At 30.5% G+C, this 20000-nt stretch overlaps 2 protein-coding genes and 1 long non-coding RNA gene across 11 annotated transcripts in view; 1 reads left to right on the top strand and 2 right to left on the bottom strand.

Annotated features, from left to right (window-relative positions):
- Positions 1-13332, bottom strand: part of LOC122633575 (pancreatic triacylglycerol lipase-like) — a 21540-nt gene extending 8208 nt beyond the window's left edge. For 6 of the 9 annotated variants that reach the window (XR_006328143.1, XR_006328142.1, XR_006328144.1 and 3 more), the window contains exons 1-7: positions 12569-13332; positions 1909-2072; positions 1607-1761; positions 1410-1529; positions 1180-1326; positions 829-1057; positions 1-180 (exon numbers count right to left, since the gene is read on the bottom strand). The exon at positions 1-180 is cut by the window's left edge and continues 252 nt beyond it. Coding sequence is in view for 5 of the 9 variants with exons in the window: in XM_043821602.1 (XP_043677537.1) it covers positions 1-180; positions 829-1057; positions 1180-1326; positions 1410-1529; positions 1607-1761; positions 1909-2072; positions 12569-12570 (997 nt within the window). In the remaining 4 variants the exon portion in view is untranslated. Of the gene's footprint in view, positions 181-828; positions 1058-1179; positions 1327-1409; positions 1530-1606; positions 1762-1908; positions 2073-9824; positions 10120-12568 lie in introns of those variants that run through there. The other 3 variants (XM_043821604.1, XM_043821606.1, XM_043821603.1) reach the window with 2 other exon arrangements.
- A 1915-nt stretch (positions 13333-15247) lies between these two features.
- Positions 15248-20000, bottom strand: part of LOC122633577 (pancreatic lipase-related protein 2-like) — a 6611-nt gene continuing 1858 nt past the window's right edge. The window contains exons 3-7 of the mRNA XM_043821607.1: positions 19616-19886; positions 17159-17398; positions 16594-16827; positions 15717-16044; positions 15248-15449 (exon numbers count right to left, since the gene is read on the bottom strand). Of these exons, the coding sequence (XP_043677542.1) occupies positions 15344-15449; positions 15717-16044; positions 16594-16827; positions 17159-17398; positions 19616-19886 (1179 nt within the window). The 3' untranslated portion in view covers positions 15248-15343. The remainder of the gene's footprint in view (positions 15450-15716; positions 16045-16593; positions 16828-17158; positions 17399-19615; positions 19887-20000) is intronic.
- The window catches only part of LOC122633582, a 3051-nt gene continuing 365 nt past the window's right edge, over positions 17315-20000 (top strand). The window contains exons 1-2 of the long non-coding RNA XR_006328149.1: positions 17315-17410; positions 19212-19441. This is a non-coding gene — a long non-coding RNA (uncharacterized LOC122633582). The remainder of the gene's footprint in view (positions 17411-19211; positions 19442-20000) is intronic.

Raw genomic sequence — 20000 nt, 5'->3', positions numbered from 1 at the left:
CACGCACATGATTGCAAGCCACCAGGACCCGTGATGCTTCATCGAAACCTTCACGTATTAGAGTCAATGGTAAAGATGGTGTTGTCTCACTTAGGTCCGTACAACCTGGTTGTTCTTTTCCATTGTTCGGATAAAAGTCCAAATGTCCACAAGCTTGGCTCATCCCATAACCTGGAAGCCCTTATAGTTTTTTATTTATTTAATTTCTCATTATCATTTTAGATCTCTTAATATTTTGATCAAACAGTCGACGATCATTGATAAATCATAAATGAAATTTCATACATCAAGAAGATAGACGTATTGTAATTAAAAATTTATCTTAACGTTATTTCCAATTAATTATACAAATTAATATTAATATTTTCATTTCTAATATTAAATAACGATAAGGAACATTTATATGTATGTATGTAAATTTTTCTCTTTTTCTTTTCCTTTTTTTTTTTTTTCTTTCTATTTTCTCTTTTCCAAGATGAAACACAGATGATAATGTTGTACGATGAAATTTCAGTTCCATGAATATGCACAAAGTATATAATAAATTTATTTTCTGCTGCTTACTTCGATGTTATTTGCAATTGTTATACGAATTAATTAACGAATTGAGTTAAACGAATAAAAACATTTTCAATCGACATTCTTTTTCTTATCATTTTCTACAACTAAAAGATAAAATATGCACTGCGGTGAAATTTCGTTTATGATGTAGTATTGACAAGATTTGTTTTTTTTTTGTTCTTTTTTTTTTTTTTTTAGCGATAAATTGTTCAGAAAGATGTATACATTTCCTCTTTTTGTTTTTCTCTGGATTTTGGACTCGCCTACCTAAGAAAAATATACTCTTTCCATCCGTATGAATAACGTCGACCAGTTGGGCATCGGTATAATCCAAACGAATGTGACTTGGCATTCCCTGAAAATATGGTTCCGCTGGATCTAAGCCTGTTATTCGACCGATGTTACCACGTAATTTTTCACCAGCATAACCAGCTGTATGAGCACCAAGACTGTGACCTATCAGATGAATATCGTTTGGATCCAATCCGTAGTTGGTCTGTTTTATTTATTTATTTTTTTTTCGTCAAACAAACAAATGTCATTATAACAAGTGCATATATAGATATATAGTAATAACAAAATCATGCTAATATAATTAACAATTGAATTTTTCTTCACCTGCAAGTGTTTTATAAGATGAGCTATTTCTAAGCCTACTAATCTGGTATTGGCAGTAGCTTGAGTATAAAGTGGTAGACTACCACCAGCCCAATCAACCACAATTACATTGTAATCTCCGTGTTTTAACAATTCGTTCCTCATTTCCTAAATATTAATATATGAATATTAATTCGTTTGTTTTTAATTTATAATACTTAAAAAGATATATTATATTATATACTCTATACCTTTACCCAACTGCTAAGTGGTGTATCAATGAAACCATGGATGATGAACTTAGTCTTTCGTTTAGGATCAAAATTGGAATATTTGATAGACTTGTCCTTGGCTACCATCAATACGTGACCCTATGATCATGAATTCATTCGTTTCATTGAATTATACGATTGGAATGTTTAAGATGAAAATTCTTTATCGAACTCACCACAGTTGGATTGTCATTGGTGTAAAGAATGAAGCTGGTATTGATTACCTCTCTCGGTAAAGGGAATACGTTGAGTGGTCGATGCATCAAGTGATACCAACTTCTGGTTATGTTTAAACAGCCTAATTCATCGTAACACCTTGTTTCGTTCTCGACTGTAAAGTACATAGTATGAATTTTTCAATCGTGATGTCTCGATTATTTTTTTTTTATATACTTATTTTTCTTTCTACTCGTTATTGCTGTTTTTTTTTTTTTTTTATATACATAAGTGGATTAGATATATAGGAAGTAATATTTACATGGTAACCATGGTATGTTCACTTCGATTCGATCGCTTCTTGCCCATTGAAAAGGGTCCAGGATTCCGGCGGAGCAAAGAGCAGGAGTCAATGCGACGAGGAGCAAAATGGTTACTCCTGCGACCTCGGAGACGTCGTATTTACTCGTATCGCTCCTCCTCATCCTAAGGAAAGAAAAGGACGAATGTTAAATTTCATCCTTTTTCAATTATTTTTTCTTTTTTTTTTTTCTTTTTATATTCTTTAAGACGTAAGAATTAAGATCTTAGATCAGTTTTGTAGAAAAAAAGCAAAGAATCATATAGATTCTGTAAAAAAGTAATAATTTCTTTTTGATTATTTTATTTCCTTTTTAAGAGATCATACAGATCTTTTAAAAATAGAAATAACGTTTCCATTTATTATTTTCCAATATTTCTTTTGATATAAGAATGATCTTCGTTCTATTGCGACTCTTCAAAAGAATATTCACGACGATTCTCTTTTTTGTTTCTTTCTTTTTAATCAATTTCTTTTATCATAAAAATTATTAGAGTATCCAAAGGAATCAACCAAAAAATTATAAAAATAACTTAGGATCCTTCGTGCAAAAGCAATTATCTCTTTCCAATCCATTTCTTTCATTCATCGTAAAAGTCTACGTACCATTTCGATTTTATTACGGAGGAAACGTTCTTATGGAACTATTAAATTCTGAAAAATAAGCTATATATCCTTTCTCTTCTTCTTAAAGGAGAGCAGCAACTCTTTTACTTTAAAAAAGAGATCTCAACGAGGATAAGTTCCTTTCGAAAGTGTGTCTCGCGAAATCATTAAAAGAAAACGAAAGAAAATATTATTAAGAAAAAAGAACAAGAAGAAGAAGAAGAAGAAAAAGATGAAAAGAAAGATGAAGAAGAAGAAGAGGAAGAGAAAGAAAAAGAAGAAGAAGAAGAAGAGAGATGTTGGAAATTGGCCACGAAATCTCTTGAGGAAAGTGAGAGACTGGTCCTGGACCAGGTTGTGCATTTCACTCGAAGAAGTGAGGGAGAAGGAAATAAAGGGGTGGAGGAGGAGGAGAAGGAGAAGGAGGGGTATTCGGGTATTAAATAATCATTATTTCGAAAGTAAGAGTGTAAATATGGCGCTAAAGTAACTCACAATATAGCGTAACACAAAACATAATGTTGTGTGAGAGCGAGAAAGATAAAAGATTTGTAAGAGAAGATGATATAGAGAGGGAGAGCGATATATATATATATGTATGTGTACGTATTATATATATATATACATACATATATATATATATATACACACACACACATACACACACATAATGTGGCCCAGATTCGACGTCCTTCCCTCCGGCAATGTTGTATCACTTCCTGTTTCATCCCCTCTCTCACTTTTTTTCTTTCTTTTCTCTTTCACTCGATTCTCAACGTCCTTGCTCTTTTCCTTTTCTTCTCCTCTGGTTTCTTTTTTCTTTGCTTTTTAAAAATATCTTTTTTGTGGTATGCTTCTTTTCTCTCTTTTTTTTTTTTTTAATTTTTTAAGTAAGATGACATTATTTTTTTCTTTTCTTTTTTTATTATTCTTGTGAGAGGCTATGGTATGCGTTTGTCAGAGAAGAAAGTCGTCTAAACGATACACATGGGGAAAGTAGGCTCTCGAGAGAGTATGATAAAACATGGGATCTCGATGTTTGTCTCCCTCCCTCCCTCCCTCCTTCCCTTCCTTCCTTCCTCCCTCTCTGTCTCTTTTTCTCTTTTTCCATCTATCTCTCTCTCTCTCTCTTTCTGTGACGATAATTTTACAATGATTTCCATTGATCGAGAATTCTGAGATTTCTGACGTAAGCAAATCAACACAGATAATTCAGTTTCTTTCATGAAACTTGATAGATCGTTTCGATGGAACGTTTAATTGCGTTAAATTTAGATGATTTATTTGTTGAATGTACGAATCAGTAATTATGAAAATGATATATGTATGTACATAATTATATATACATATATATACATATATACATATTTCTTTTTATTTTTTAATTGTTTTGTATTATGATAATGTAGATCGATTTAATTCAAGATAATTTCACAATTCTTTTCTACATTTTTTTTTTTTCTTTATTTACTTCACTTTCATAATTACTGTAACATAGATTCATCATGGTCATATTATATAAATGTAAATGTAAATTTACGTAAGATTATAAATTATATGATATATACTTATATATTATATCTATCGTATATTACATGTATTCTTTATTCGTAATAATTATTATATTTCGATGTAATAGAAGAAAGAAGAAAGAAAGAAAAAAGAAAAACAAAAATAACAAGAATAGAAAATAGAAGATTGGATTCCTTTTAACCATTCAGGAAGCAAGCTATTATGGTCATCGTGTTCGAGATTATCGTGTTCGATGAACTAGATAAAAAGAGATATTCGCATAAGTTAGAAAAGTTACTTACATTACGTTGAACCGAATCGAGCAATAGAACTTTTGAAAGTGATCACTATTATGTAAACGACGATATCGTGACGTTTCAACGTTATTATTGATTACCATTGTACAATAATCAAGAAGAGAAAAATAAACGAGTCCACCGAATTTGATAAAATTACATTAAAATTGAAGTCGACGAGGTTTTTCGAAGAATAGATAAAAAAAAAAAAAAAAAAAGAAAGAAACAGAATTGGATAATTTTCTGTTCGTATTTTTTTCATCTTCGAAAAAAGAAAAAAGAAATCAATATCTTTATTGAATTATCTTTCGAATATTTTGCATTAGTTTTTTTTTCTTCTCTTTTTTTTTTTTTTTTTTACCTCCCGTTTTCTGTTACCGAACAAAAAATCATTAACTCGCTGTTACGAGATGAATGAATTAGTTTTATCCAACGTGTCGCTCTTTGTCAGTTGGCGTGAATAATTGTGCAGGAAGTTATATGACCGTGTGTATCGTACCATGGAGTTCATACATATATACATATATAATATATATTATAATAAGTATCTAAATCTTTCTTTTAATATAAATTTTTTTTATCTCTCTTTCTCTATCTCCCTCTTTCTCTCTCTCTCTCTCTCTTTCTCTTATTTCAATTATAGCATGCGGAAATCCTTTACGATTCTTTTTAAATTACAGGTAACCTCGAAACATTCTAATTTATTAATCATCACTATTTTCTCTCTCTCTCTCTCTCTTTCGTTCCCTCTGTTTTTCTTTCTTTCTCTCTCTTTTCTCGAACTCCCTGTAGAAAGCGAATTACAGAGGAAACGCATTTCTTCGCGTGTTCACGAGTAAATATCAATTTACTCTTTCTCCCTCTCTCGACAAATCTTCGTTTATCTCCCAGAAATGATGTTGTTTCTATCTATCTTTATTTATATATTTATCTATTTCTCTCTCTCTCTCTCTCTTTCTTTTTGTGTATCTATGTATAATATCAATATTTGAAAGGTAATACATCACTTAGCGTTTAAGATGGTTTCTACTTCAGGAAATACGAATTATTTTCGAATTAACTTCTATTTCTTTTCGATGATATATATATATATATATATATAATTTTTTCTTCATTGGCCTTGATCTTTCTTTATCTTTCTTCGAAATAGGAAAATATTAGATCATTATCGAATCATCGTCGTGACCTAGTCCAATCTTTGAGAGAGGAAAGATTAAAAAAAAGAAACAGAGAGAGAGAGAGAGAGAGAGAGAGAGAGAGAGAGAGAGAGAGAGAGAGAAATATTTTCAAGTATTACTATATAAAAGTGTGACGTAAGTATACCTTTCTCTCTTTCTCCTTCTCTTTTTCTTTCTCTTTCTCTTTCTTAGTTATTCTGGTCTCCCTTTGGATCTCCATTACGTAAGACGAGTGGCCACAAATTCGTAAGAGTGGCCAACAAAATAAATTTCACCTTATACCCACAAACAACTCGCATTACATTTACTCTCTCGCCGCAAAGAGACAAGGATCGCGAATCTTCTTACTTGTCGTCTTACGTACAAAACTATCAACTTTTTGTAGTATCGCATTCCAACGTAATGCCTTGATCGTTTATCTAACTATGATGCCTCTTTTCGAATTAGCTCTCTTTCTTTCTCTTTCTCTCTCTCTCTCTCTCTCTCTCTTTCTCTCTTTCTCTCTATCTCTCTTTATCTTGTGAAACGAAAGATAGAAACTAAAATGATTGGGCGAAAGTTTAAGACGAACGTTTTAATATAATTATATAGCGTTCTTTAGATAATTAGAACAATTTAGTTACGAATTTAGATAGTTAGGAACGTTTTTTACGAATATATGAAAGAGATTGTTTCTACTCGTTGTTGATTTTATTCATATATCAAATCGTTCTTCTTCTATAATTTTTTTTTTTCCTTTCGTTCTTAAAAGATAAATAAATAACAACGTATTAAAACAATAGAGAAAATAAAAGAAATAACCAAAAAGTATTGTATCAATCGTTCAATAAAGATTTGTTATTTTCGAGGGAATAAATAAGTATTACGAATGAAAAAAAAAAAAAAAAAAAAAAAAAAAAGAAAAGAAAAACAAAGAAAAGGAAAGAAGCATTGTGTCGAATCGTTCAGAAAATAGTTCACTATTAATATCCCGAGATAATTGAAGTTATACTCCAAACGTATAAAGGATTTTAAAAAGAGAATCGGAATTTTAATGGTTGACCGAGTTTAACTTGTTTTCTCGCAAGCATAAATACTTGCATACCAAAGTATCTCACAAGATGTTATTAAATAAAATTGCACGAGTCATTACGTACCGTATTAGGCTAAGGCGAATGCTTTCGTCTACGTTGGTGGTAGTCTCGTGATTACGATAACGGCTTTGACTTTGAAAACAATCTTGCAAAATATCTAATGCTTCGTATAGTATGTATGTATTTACTAATAATACGTATACTTGAAGGTGAGTATACTTATCTTCTTCATCGAAATAGAAATCATTCAAGTCTTACCAAAGGTGAATGAGTGAAATAAATAAATAACAGAGGTGGGGAGGGAGAGAGAAAGAGAGAGAGAGAGAGAGTACGTTCGTGCCGCAACAATGAATTTCCAACGTGCTCGGCCTTTACACTGACCTATATGTCAGACATAACAGAACTCGAATGGCGGACGATAAATCTAGACGACTTTAATCTGTATAAAGGTATGTATATATACATGTGTGTGTGTGTGTGTGTGTGTGTGTGTGTGTGTATATAAACTGTCAACTTAATTTATTACTTATGCACAACATAGCCCACTTGCATACCAAAAGTTGCGATTCTTACGAGATATATCGTGTTTTATGTATTATATGTCAATACTCAGCAAAGATGAAGACAGAAAGAGAGAGAGAGAGAGAGAGAGAGAGAGAGAGAGAGAGAGAGAGAGAGAGAGGGAGTGAGGTATATGTACATATATTGAAGCCTTTTATGAGAAAGATTGCATAAGATCGTAAACCTATTCTCCATAGAGTCTCTTTAATGTCTCGACGAACAAAGAAACCCGTTACTTCTTAGAATCCCTTCGTAAGATATTTAAAATATACAATATTAATAAGAATTTAATCTGATAGTTAAATTCTTCATGGGAATTTATTTCGATTAGATTTTAGAAAATACAGAATTTGATATATTATTATTAATATTGTATCGTGTGTTTATGCTGAATGGAAAGAGGACGAAATTAATCATGGTTTCGATTCTCGATAATGGAAAAGAAATAGAAATAGAAGAGAAAGAGAAAAAGAGAGAGAAAGAGAGAGAGAGAGAGAGAGAGAGAGAGAAGGCAGCTCTTCAAAATCAAAATAAATAACTCGTAAAAACGCGAGAGCTATGTCTTATGTTACGTTCAAAGAAGGCAACGTTCTCCGTGTGTTTGTCATCGAATCAGTTCGAAAGAATGTTGGCGCTTTCTCGTCGTCGTTCCCTTCGTTTTCGTCGTCACGTACGTATACACATGTATATATATTCCGATAGATTAACAGGAAATTTTTACGACAGAATATTCTAACTTTTCTATTACCATTAAGTGTACACGTGCTTACATACGTTAACACATTATAAGTATCGTAGAAAGGATGAGTATTAGAATCTAAACAAGTATTAGAAATCAGTTAGATTCGCGATACAACGTATCGAGAATCTCGTTGGCTTTCAAAGTCAAACGAAATGTTTCTTGTTCATATTTTTTATTAACTTAAAAGGTCTCGAGAATGAGTAATTGATTTTTCGTAATGATCTTTAAAGACTTTTAACTAATTCAAAAACTTTGCGTAACGTTCTATATCATTTATAACGATATTTTCGAAATGAAGAGATTTTTTAAAATACGTATTTCAATGCGATTTAAAGATGAAATTGGAGAAATATGTTTTTGATTAGGAACGATGTTTCCTATTCCTAGATAAATATGAATAGATCTAAGTTTTATATCATTTTTTTTATATTGAGTTTCTATTAAGATATTCAACATATTTATATCGTAAAGATCAAACGTGAAAGACAGAGAGAGAGAGAGAGAGAGCGAGAGAGAGCGAGAGAGAGAAATTGTATTTAAAAAATTCAAATCATTTGTTCGATCAGTAGATAAATATAACCACGAACAAAATGGTTAGTGTTATACGACAATGAATGTTATCTGAAGATTATTTTTTATGTATGTGTGTGTGTGTGTGTTTTTTTTTCCTTTTAGAATCTAAGAGTTACGTTTCGGAGAAAATCCCACCCCTTCCACTTAAGTTTTTTCTTTTATTTTTTTTTCTCGTCTCCTTCTCCTTCTTCTTTTTTAAAGTCATGTTAATTAAGGGAACGATCGAATCGCTTAATTTTCCATCTAATCACGGTTAACAAGCACGTTTTCAATTTAACGAGGTAGCCAAGGCGGAAGTGGCGTGCTGGCATGGCGATCCATAGATGCAGATGCGACTTGTGGCTGCGAAAGTGGTTACACTTGGGAGTTTCTACGTAATGGTCTGTGAGCGAGTGCAACGTCTATCAAAATGTTCCGTTTCGCTTCGTCTCTCTCTTTTACATTTTTCTTTTCTTTCTCTCTCTTTTTCCTTTTCTCTCTCTCTCTCTCTCTCTCTCACTCTTTCTCTCTATCTCTCAAATCAATAATAAATTTCAACTGATATGTACGCATATATACTACAATGTAATTTAATCGAACAAAGTAATGAAAAGCTATAATAAACACAAATTTATTATAATTAGAGTCTATGAAAGTTATAATTAATTTCGATCTTCCGTATCTTTTAATCGTCTCTTGTGGAACAAGTCTAAACCGATGTATTATGTACTACGATTATTTAAACGAAGAAAAAAAAAAAGTAAAACATGATTTTATTTTAATGACACTATAATCTCTTATGGTTAGCGTGAAATGGTTGTTTCTTTTTTTTTTTTTTTTTAATTACCATTTTGCTATATCTATTATTTACGAAAAAATTATTACTATTAATATACTTTATTACTCAAATAAAATTAAGCAAAAAGAGCGATAAGAATAAAAAAGTAATATTTCTTATGGAAATTCATTATATTTATACATTTATCAATAATCGATTCATTGAATTGAGACGTTCAATGATCGAAAATAATGTTTTTTTTTTAATTGTATATCTTTTGTTTATGCATGAATTTTTCCAATCTTTCAATCCACTCGTCGATTATAATATTTTTCTTTTTATTAATATCTTACAAAGAAAAATACACACACCGATACACGACCTTCCGATTCGATATGACCTTGACCTTTTCGTCACGCTTTCACGATGTCTCACAGCTCTCCGACGTTTCTCGAAGCCGAGGAAACTAACGTTACCATCTTCCCGATATTCAATGTATTTTTTTTTCTTTCGTAAAGATCATCGAGGATGATCATTGAAGATTCAAACTGATGACTCTAGAAATAATATTGGACGTACCGTGACGTTGTGAAAGGTTTATATCGTGTGCACGTTCTCTTCGAACTATCATTACGAACTTTTCAGGGTTTCCGTTGTAATTTGTGTGTGTGTGTCTGTGTGTTTGTGTATTCATGCATGTAAGTATATACGTATTTATATATATGCGATTCACATACGATTAAAGAGGGAAACTACTACGTTTTCTTACGGAAGTACACACGATCAACTCTCAATCGATAGTTGCATAAGATACGATTAAATCTCTACATATATTTATCATTCATTTATTTCATCGATTGGTATTAATTTGTCTAATGATTAAAAAAAAAAAAAAAAAGACAAAAGAAAAAGAAAAAAAAATTTTCTCGCTATCCTGATGAAAATGAAAATTAAGTAAGTATATATTCATTTACATAAAATACGAATAGACACAGTTACATAAAATACGAATAATCTTTAGGTATAAATTTATGTAATTATTCGTTTACTCAATCGATTAGTGTTTCTTATTCAAAAAAAAAAAAAAAAAAAAAAAAAAAAAATCAAAAATAAAGGAAAAGATAAAACATTTCGTTATTATTTCAAAGAAAAAATTAATATATATTCAAAAGTTCCACAAGATACAAATAATTTCTACCGAATATACGGATATATAAATATCATTGACTAATAATAGATATTTAAATATTTATTTTATTTCACGTATATAACTCTTGCACATAATTACATGATTAATAATGTAAATCCTAAATACATCGATATGTTTAATGACCTCTACGAAAAAGATTAAAAAAGAAAAAAAAGATAAAATATCTCATTAATATTTCGAGAAAAATATTAATAAATATTCAAAAATAGATAAATATTCACAAGATAGAAATAATCTCTACAAATATACGCATATATAAATAACATTAATTATTAATAGATCCTTAAATCTTCATTTTATGTTATATACATAATTCCTAATCGTATATAATTACATGATAAATAAAATCCTAAATACTTTGATACGAAAAAGATTAAAAAAGAGAAAAAAAATACGGAAAGGAAGATCAAACATTCCGTTATTATTTCAATAAAAAAAATTAATAAATATTCAAAAATTCCACCAGATACGAATGAACTACAAATATATGGATATATAAATTTCATCAATCATTGATTGATAATTAATTATTCATTTTATGATACGTATATAATTCTCGTATATAATTACATAATAAATAATATGAATCTTGCATACTTTTTTGTTTGGATGATCTCTACAAAAAAAAAATTTTAAGAAAAAGAAAAAAACATACAAACAAAAGAGAAGAAAATTGATATTCTCGCCGCAGGATGTCATTTTCTACCTTCTTTTTCTCATTTTTTTTTTTTTTTTATACTTTTATTCTTCAAGAACAAACGATGAAAGAAGGAAGGAAGGAAACGATTTGCACTTAACGAGTCAGTTTGCGAGTCGTCTCGCGTGTTGCTTGCCGATATAAAAGCGCTTCCTAGTTCGTGAGTACTTGGAAACATTGTAGATATTTCTCTTCGATAGTACCTTCAATTCGAATCGTTTGATTTTGTACATACCAATTCAAAAAAATATATATATATATGTATGTCTTTTTTATGGATATATACATATATACTAAATAATATTGTCATTTTTTTTTAAATTGAAAAGAAAACAACGATCCTTCTAATTTCTCTCTCTGTCTCTCTCTCTTTCTCTCTCTCTCTCTCATGAAATTGAAAAAGAAAAGAAAAGAATTTATATATATTAAATTAAATAAATCAACTTGGAAATGTAATATATAAATATGTTTCACATACATACGTACGTAAATACTTATATATATAAATGTATATAGGTGTGTATATATATATATATATATATATGTTATTAGATTCATTTAGATATCGATGAAAAACCTGTAACGAAGCGCTTTTAAAAGTCACTCGATAAATGTAAAAGCGTTTATATACGCCTACGTAGATTCGAGTTGCTTGTCCATGGAGAAAGTTCGCGTACTAGCCTATAACGTTACACACACATACACACGCACATACATTTACACACATATTACGTATCCCCGTATACACATACATCAATATATATATATATATATATATATTTATATATAAAATATAGACGTTCCCAAAAGCTATCGATATCATTTTCGAGAGACAATTTATTTTTATGTAACTAAACAAATTAAATGAAATCAACACGTGTATCTTTAGGTGTCTCTTTTTTATTTTCTTTTTCCTTTCGTTTTCCTTTTTTTTTCCTTTTCTAACAAACGAAATAAAGTACAAAAGAGAGAATGAGATAAGACGAGTCAAGCGTCACGATATGAACGCAATACCGTACGAGATTCGAATGGAAATTTTGTTGCGTGTGAAACGTGACAAGGGTGACCAAAAAGAAGAAGAAGAAGAAGAAGAAGAAAAAAGAAAAAAGACAAAATAAAAAGAAAAGTCCAAGAAAAGGAAGAAAGAAAATACGAGCGTACGATATCGTTCGTATGGTAACAAACGTCATCCATAGTGTTACAGTTACAACATGTAAAGTGTCCGAGAGGACCGATTACCTCATTGATTATCTACACCTCTTTAACTCGTATACGTTAATATTGGTAAGACGATGATTAGAAGACAAGTGCAACGAAATGAAATAAAATAAAATAAGAAAAAATAAAATAAAAGTAAAAGAAAAAATTAACATAAAAATGAAAATATGTTATATCGAACAATATAGACGGACTCACATTTTCGAAAATGTTCCTTCATATCACTGCTGTGCTGCTGTTTCCTTTTCCTTTTTTTTTTTGTTTCTTATCGATCCATTGTAAAGTTTCTTCGTAACATATACATATACATATATATATATATATATATATATATATATTTTTTTTAATTCAAGCCACTTGTTAAAATCGTTAATAACTTTTTGAAGAATGTAATTCACGTCACGTGATTAATAATTATCAATGTACATAACGATTCAAAAAGAATTGAATTTTTTTCCTTCTTTCGTTCGTTATCTCTTTACTTTTCTTTTTTTTCTTTTCTCTTTCTCTCTTTCTCTCTTTCTCTCTCCCTTTCCTTTTCTTTCTCTCTCTTTAATTCGGTTGCTCTCGAACTGTCCGATTAAATTCGTTTCTCATTCGGGAGGCACCGATCCGAGGCGAAAGAAAACGTGGCCGGGATCGAGAACGTAAAAGAGACGAAACGTTTTGCACGGTGAGAGGCCGATACTCGACTGCTCGTCGAATGTACAGCGGATTCCACTTGCTCCGGAATATTTTGCCCACCACTGTTGTTAGTATACAGTGAAGTAGGCAGGTAGATGGTAGGTAGATGGTAGATAGGTAGGTAGGTAGGTAGATAGGCAGGTAGGTAGGTAGATAAATAGCACACCTAGTCTCAACATAGTTCATCAGTTCAGTTCAACATGGACATAGATTCTCAAACACAGTTATAGTTTATACGTAAAACAAATTTTAACACGCTTTCAAATTGACATATATATATATATATATATATATATATATATATATATATATGTATGTATGTATGTATATATGTATATTGTTTATTTATTTTTTAATCGTTTATTACCACGATACAAACATCGACGTCAATTTGTCGACTCTTTACTTATAAGCAATAACAATTTTTCTAATGAGAAAATATTTCGACTTAAACTGACCTATTTATTTTTTATTCGTTTATTATCACGACACAAGATTGCGAATTATTTCCTTATACGCACGTAAGTTTTATAATAAGAAAAACTTGGGCTTGCGTTTTCATTTATCTAAATATATTATCTATTTATTTACTATTTGTTTATTAGCTCGATCCAACATGGACATCAGTTATGAACTGTTTGCTTTGATATGTGTTTGTATGTATGTGTGTCCGTATGTATGTATATACGTATATACATATGTATGTAAATTTTCTATTAAGAAAAACTTGGTCTTGTATTAAAATGACCTAGATAATTGTCTATTCATTCACTATTTGTTAATTTATTTACTAGAAGGGAATTCAATCGATTTACATACCGATCTAGAACAGTCGCAATCATTTTTGTTTTTTTTATTTTTTGTTCTTTTCATTCTTGACTTCTCTTCTTTTTTTTTTTTCCTAATCAAGTTTATCGGTCACTGTCGATAGACTCGTACCTATATATCTACAAGTTGGACTACGTAATATTGGCATGTATATAATCAGACATAAAATAAACAAATTCGACACCGACGAGACGCGTCATTTTATTTTTCCTAATTAGAAATGATAATATAATGATTATGTGTATAAGCAAAAAAAGAAATGTTCGAAATTTTTAATTTGAGGAAAATGTGATAGAAATTGTTACTAATCGTTAAACTTCTCATTATCACGTTAAGTGATATAATAGAATTAGAAAGTAAAACACACAGATATTTGTCTTTCGATTAGGATCATTTAGAACAATAATTGAACAGAAAATATCTAACTAATCGTTACATATCTTATCTCGTTTTAAATATTCGAACGATTATGTAATATAATAAGATCAGAAAGTAAAATGTGTATTTAATATTTAGTACTACGATTAGTATCATTTAGAAGAAATAATTCGAATGTCATTCGAAAATCTCAACGATCTCTTGTTTCTTTTATTTGTTGAAAGAACGTAGTTATTATCTTTATGAAAATGATGATATTATCGTTAAAGTGAAATGAATTTTATAAGAGAATTGTTTTTTATTTCAAATTACATTTATCTATTACTTAGAAGTGTTTTTCCTGATTTAAAAATTAATAAATTTCTCTTCCTTTAATTTTTTAGATAGATAGATTAGATAGACAGACAAACAGATAGATAGATATATAGGTAGGTAGATAGATAGATAGATAGATAGATAGATAGATAGTAGATAGATAGATAGATAGATAGAGAGAGGGAGAAAATAAAAAGAATGAAGAGAGTTATAATCGCAAATGATTGGATTAATAGTCTTCGATTTACCGGTCACGCATGAAAGTGAGTGCCAAGGTGAAAGATACACGTGTGCATAATGACAGTGAAAGGATTAGATTCATTCGTGTATTAAAGTTGGTACCACTGATCATTCAGCGAAACTAACTCTATTACATGCGTTTAATAAAAGATGTGTATGTCTATGTGTATGGTGTTCTGTGTACGTGTGAGTATATATATATATATATAGAGAGAGAGAGAGATACATATATATATATGTATATGTAGAATATGTAGAGAAAAGGATGAGGAAGAAGAATAAGAAGAAGAAAAAGAAAAAGGATGAGATGATACATAAGGAAACTGATGAGAGTACCTTGACGACTTGTATGGATCGTCGAGCAATAAATTAAGCTTGGCGAAAATATATCCTAGTAGATTGTAGCGAGAGTTGAGATTAATCGTATGATCAGATCATTTTTCTTCTTATTATTTTTCTTCCTTTCTTTATTTTTTTTTTTCTTTGTTATTGTTGTTGCAATAACTCATAAGGTGATTTTGAAGATGCTCAAGTTGAAACTACGTTGGTATTGGTGTTGCCACAATTTTCTACTGTTAAAATCTTTGGCTCGTTTGCTATTAGCGTATTTGTCTCGTCTGGACAGACCGTGATTCTAAAGAAAAAAAGATAATTATTACGATGATATATATATATAGTACTTTACGTTTAATTTAATAGTATACTGTTTTAAAAATTACTATTAAAAAAAAAATTAGGTTTAATTTTCTTTAATAAAACTGGAAAGTTAATTTGAGATATTATTCTTTAGTAATAATATAAATAATATACTGTTTAAAAAGATTTGATCGATCATATGAACAAAGAAAAATATCGATAGATCCATAGATCGATTGTAAAGAAATTATCAAGTAATACATACCCGTGATCAAATTCGAGATTATCGACCGTCAATGAATCGATATAAGCACGAGGTGTATGAAGAAATCTCCATGTTAAAGGATTGAACATAGAAGTCTGATATTCCCAAGTGATTTCAACAGATTCTGGTTTGCCTATTACATCGCCAGGTAAAACAATTTTATGTACACTACCAGGCTCATAATATTTCGAATTAGGACTCAGTTTCATTTTCTCTGTTTGTTTTCCATTAGCACTGATCACTCTAATGACAAACATGCCTACTTCTCCGCCATAACTTAGACTCTCGTCCGTTTTCGAAATATTTATTGTTACGCGATAATGTGCCTCTGAAAAATATTAAAATATCATTATATATAACAATAGATCGTAATAGATCATTATTTGGACAATAGATATCGCATGTAATTGAAAACATTTCATTAAGAATGATTTTCAGAATCATCTTCTTTTTCTTTCTATTACATCGTAAAAGTTTTAAATTATTTCGTCAGATTGTAAATAAAGTTGGAATCAAAAAATTTGTCTCAAAAAACTTGGAGGAATAATTGTTATAAAGAAAAAATAAAATCATTAAAAAATTCTTGGCTTTTCGTATATCATAGAGAGAGAGAGAGAGAGAGAGAGAGAGAGAGAGAGAGAGAGAGAGAGAGAGAGAGAGAGAAAGAGAGAAGAAAAATTTATTATATTGGATGTCCCAAAATATTGTTTTATAAATTCTAATCTCAGAAACGCGACATTTTTGAGAAAAATCGTTCGGACGATTATCTCGTCCGATTGTTATCCGATTTCAGGGATGAGACATTATGACATCTTTTTCTTTTTTAGTCGAAGATTTCAAAGTCATTTCTAGGTCATATGTGAAAGAAATTACTAACTACAAAACGGCTTGTCCGAGCCTGTCATCAAGAAAACGGAAGCATGATAATTCCCAGGTTGTGCGTCCAGACCAAATCTAGGACAATATTGATCGACGCAATCGAAACAAGTACCCTCTTGAAATTTATCCCAGGATGTACAGGGAACCGCTATGAAAGGACAATTAGTGTTGATGCTTTCGATGAAATACTCGTAACTTCGAATATGATTGCATCCTAAGAACCTCTTGATACCTTCAGAAAAAAAAGAAAAGAAAAACAGTAATTATGATTATAATGTATGGAAAAAGAAAGAAAGATAAAAAAAGAGAATAATAAAAATGTATTAGATAATAGGATATTCGTATCGACACAAGAGAAATAATTGAAGCAAATAAATTAATTACAATTATACAAAAAAAAATATATATATATATAATATATATTTTTCTTTTAAACTAGAAAGAAGAATGATTATATTATTTTTAATAAAAATAACAATAATACGACAAATATTAAAAAGATATTATTCGAATGGTTAGCAAATGCCTATGTAACTATTAATTAATTACAAAATATGACTGACCACGAAAGAAACTACCACGTTCCAAGGTGATCGAATTGAGTACACCCTCGTTGCAACCAGGTTGATTGCGACCACCATTTGGATAAAAGTCGATATGGCCAACCGGTTGAGTAATACCAAGGCCACCGCTGATAAATGGATTACAATCGGTGTGAATTGCTGTCACGAACATTGCGTCGGTTGGATCGAGTCGTACCATAGGCGAAGTATTGCTGAAGTGTGGCTCTGCTGGGTCGAGGCCTTAAAGACAACGTAAGACAAACAATAATTATTAGCAATATATATATATATATATGTGTGTCATTATGAATCGTACGTAAGTACAAAAGTACGCGCGATGATTACGTTAATGGATTGTAAAAAAGAAAAGGAAAAAGAAAGAAACGAAAAAAAAAAGAAACTCGAAATTTCGTCATTTAAGAAAGTTCTTTCGTTCGTTCGACAAATAACCGTGTTGTTTATTATAATAATTTGCGTTTTATGTAAATGATCCAAGATAGTTAATTAATAAATGGAATTTTTGTTTTGTTCTTTCCTCTACCTCTCTTTCTCTCTTTTTTTCAACTTTCTCTCATAAAAGATTGTGTTAAGTTCGCGAGTTAATTTATGAACGAATCTCGTTACTATTTTTGCGATTTTTTGTTCCTTCCTTTTTTTTTTTTTCTTCTTCTTCTTCTTCTTCAGTAACAACGAAAATATCCTCACGTAAGAGTTACACGATAGTTGCGCGCGCGTGTTTCGTCGTAACATCGTCGTATCCAGACTGCGAAATGCGTTATTACTTCTGACATTGCGTAAAGAAGGAAGTGTGATTTTTTTCGTGTATATGTAAAATTAATTTCGCATATGCTTTGTTAAAGAAAGTTACGTGTTTTTTATGATAACAGGAAAGAAAAAAAAACAAATTATAATGATATGTATATATCTGTATATATATATATATATATATATATATATATATATATATACATTCATTAATAAGAATATATACATAGTTATTTACCAATTAATTATAATGATAAATAATTTAATATATCCATTTTTTCTCTCTCTCTCTCTCTCTCTCTCTCTCTCTCTCTCTCTCTCTGCAATTCATTGATATAAAGAAAACAAAGAAAAAATAATTGAAAAGAAAATAAAAATAACTAATCGTCAAAAAAAAAAAGGAAGAACAAGAAAATAGACTAATTGTTAAAAGAAAGTAAAAACAGAAAAAGAAAGGAAGTTCAATGGTCTTTCATTCAGGATAGAAGAATTCGTAAAGGGACACGATACCTCAAATACGTCCTACTATCCTGGTATTTCCCGATGGGATCGATAGCTTACGTAATAATAAAGCTGAAGAATGTTTTCTTTATTATCAATGGAGGTCACACCATACGTATATCGATCGATCGGTTTTATTGTTACCACAAAAAAAAAAAAAAAGAAATCGAAAACCAAACACATAAATATATATTTCTCGTCGAAAACCTTGAAGACTACTTTTACTTTCTTTTTTCCTTACGATATATATATATATATATTTTTTTTTCTCTCTATTCGCAGGACTAAAAGCATGCATAACCTCGTTACGCGATTAGATTTGTATGTTACATAATTTTTTTTGCACGATTACGCAAATGGAAGATATTTTTCTTTTTCCGTTCTTTTTCTTGCTGTAAATATGCACATTTATATATAATATATACACACATACGTACGTGCATACGTACGTAAATTCTAAAGAGTAAAAGAGAGAGAAAGAGAAAGAGAAAGAGAGAGAGAGAGAGAGAGAGAGAGAGAAATCGTTAAATATTTTTAATTTCATTTATCTTCGCGTATTCATAAAGATTTCAAATGATTTCCTCGGAATGACTCGGATGACCTTTTGACTCAAGAAAAACAGAAAGAGAGAGAGAGAGATTGGCTTTCTATCGTTTATTATATATTCTAAAAATGAATCGAAGAAGATAGATATAGACATAAAAAGAAAGAAAAGAGAGAAAAGAGAGCGGACAAAAAACGTCAGAGAGGTAAAAGCAGGTCGTCCAAAGGTTCTCTTCCTTCATAGCTGTTACCCTGATCGGTTGGGATTCGATCGGCCATCTTCGTATGTCTCCGGAGTGTCGACGGACCACGTGTCTGCGAAGAGATGAAGGATACGAGTTCGGGATCGTTCGGGTTACGCACGAACGAACGAACGAACGAACGAACGAACGAACGAACGAACGAACGAAAGAACGAACGAAAGAAAGAACGAAAGAACGAAAGAACGAAAGAACGAAAGAACGAAGTATGATCGTAAGTGTAGTAACAAAGTCGTTGACTTTGAAAAAGAGAGAGAAAAAAAAATGAGCATCAAAGATGGCGACAACTATCGGATTTTTTTCCCCCGTTTTTCTTTTGTTTTCTTTCTCCTTTTCTTTTTTTATTTTCCACGTCGCAAGTTCAACTTGCCCGTGTTTCTTTTCTAACCTGTTATCCTTCCCAAAATATGACGATAACGTAGCCTCAACGTATAACCAACGTAACCAGCTGTATGAGCGCCAAGACTGTGTCCGATAATGTGCATCTTCGTTGGTAAAATTTTACCAATATTTATTAATTGTGCTGCCAATCGAGCTGTCATAGCACCGACCAATCTCGTATTGGCTACTGCTTGTGTATATGGCGGACCTGCTCCACCTATCCAATTTACGATTAAAATGTTGCAATCTTCTCGTAATAATAATTCATTCAGTGTTCTCTAAAAGATTATTCGATTAGAATTATTAATTAAATGGTTCGAGAAGAAAAAAGTTTAGAAGTAGAAAATGTTTGAATCGACTCGATTGTGGATTTCTTTATTTTCTTTCTTTTT

This window comes from Vespula pensylvanica, chromosome 12, assembly GCF_014466175.1.
Source record: "Vespula pensylvanica isolate Volc-1 chromosome 12, ASM1446617v1, whole genome shotgun sequence".
In the NCBI taxonomy this organism is placed as follows: domain Eukaryota; kingdom Metazoa; phylum Arthropoda; class Insecta; order Hymenoptera; family Vespidae; genus Vespula; species Vespula pensylvanica.
This window is presented reverse-complemented; position numbering and strand designations above follow the sequence as displayed.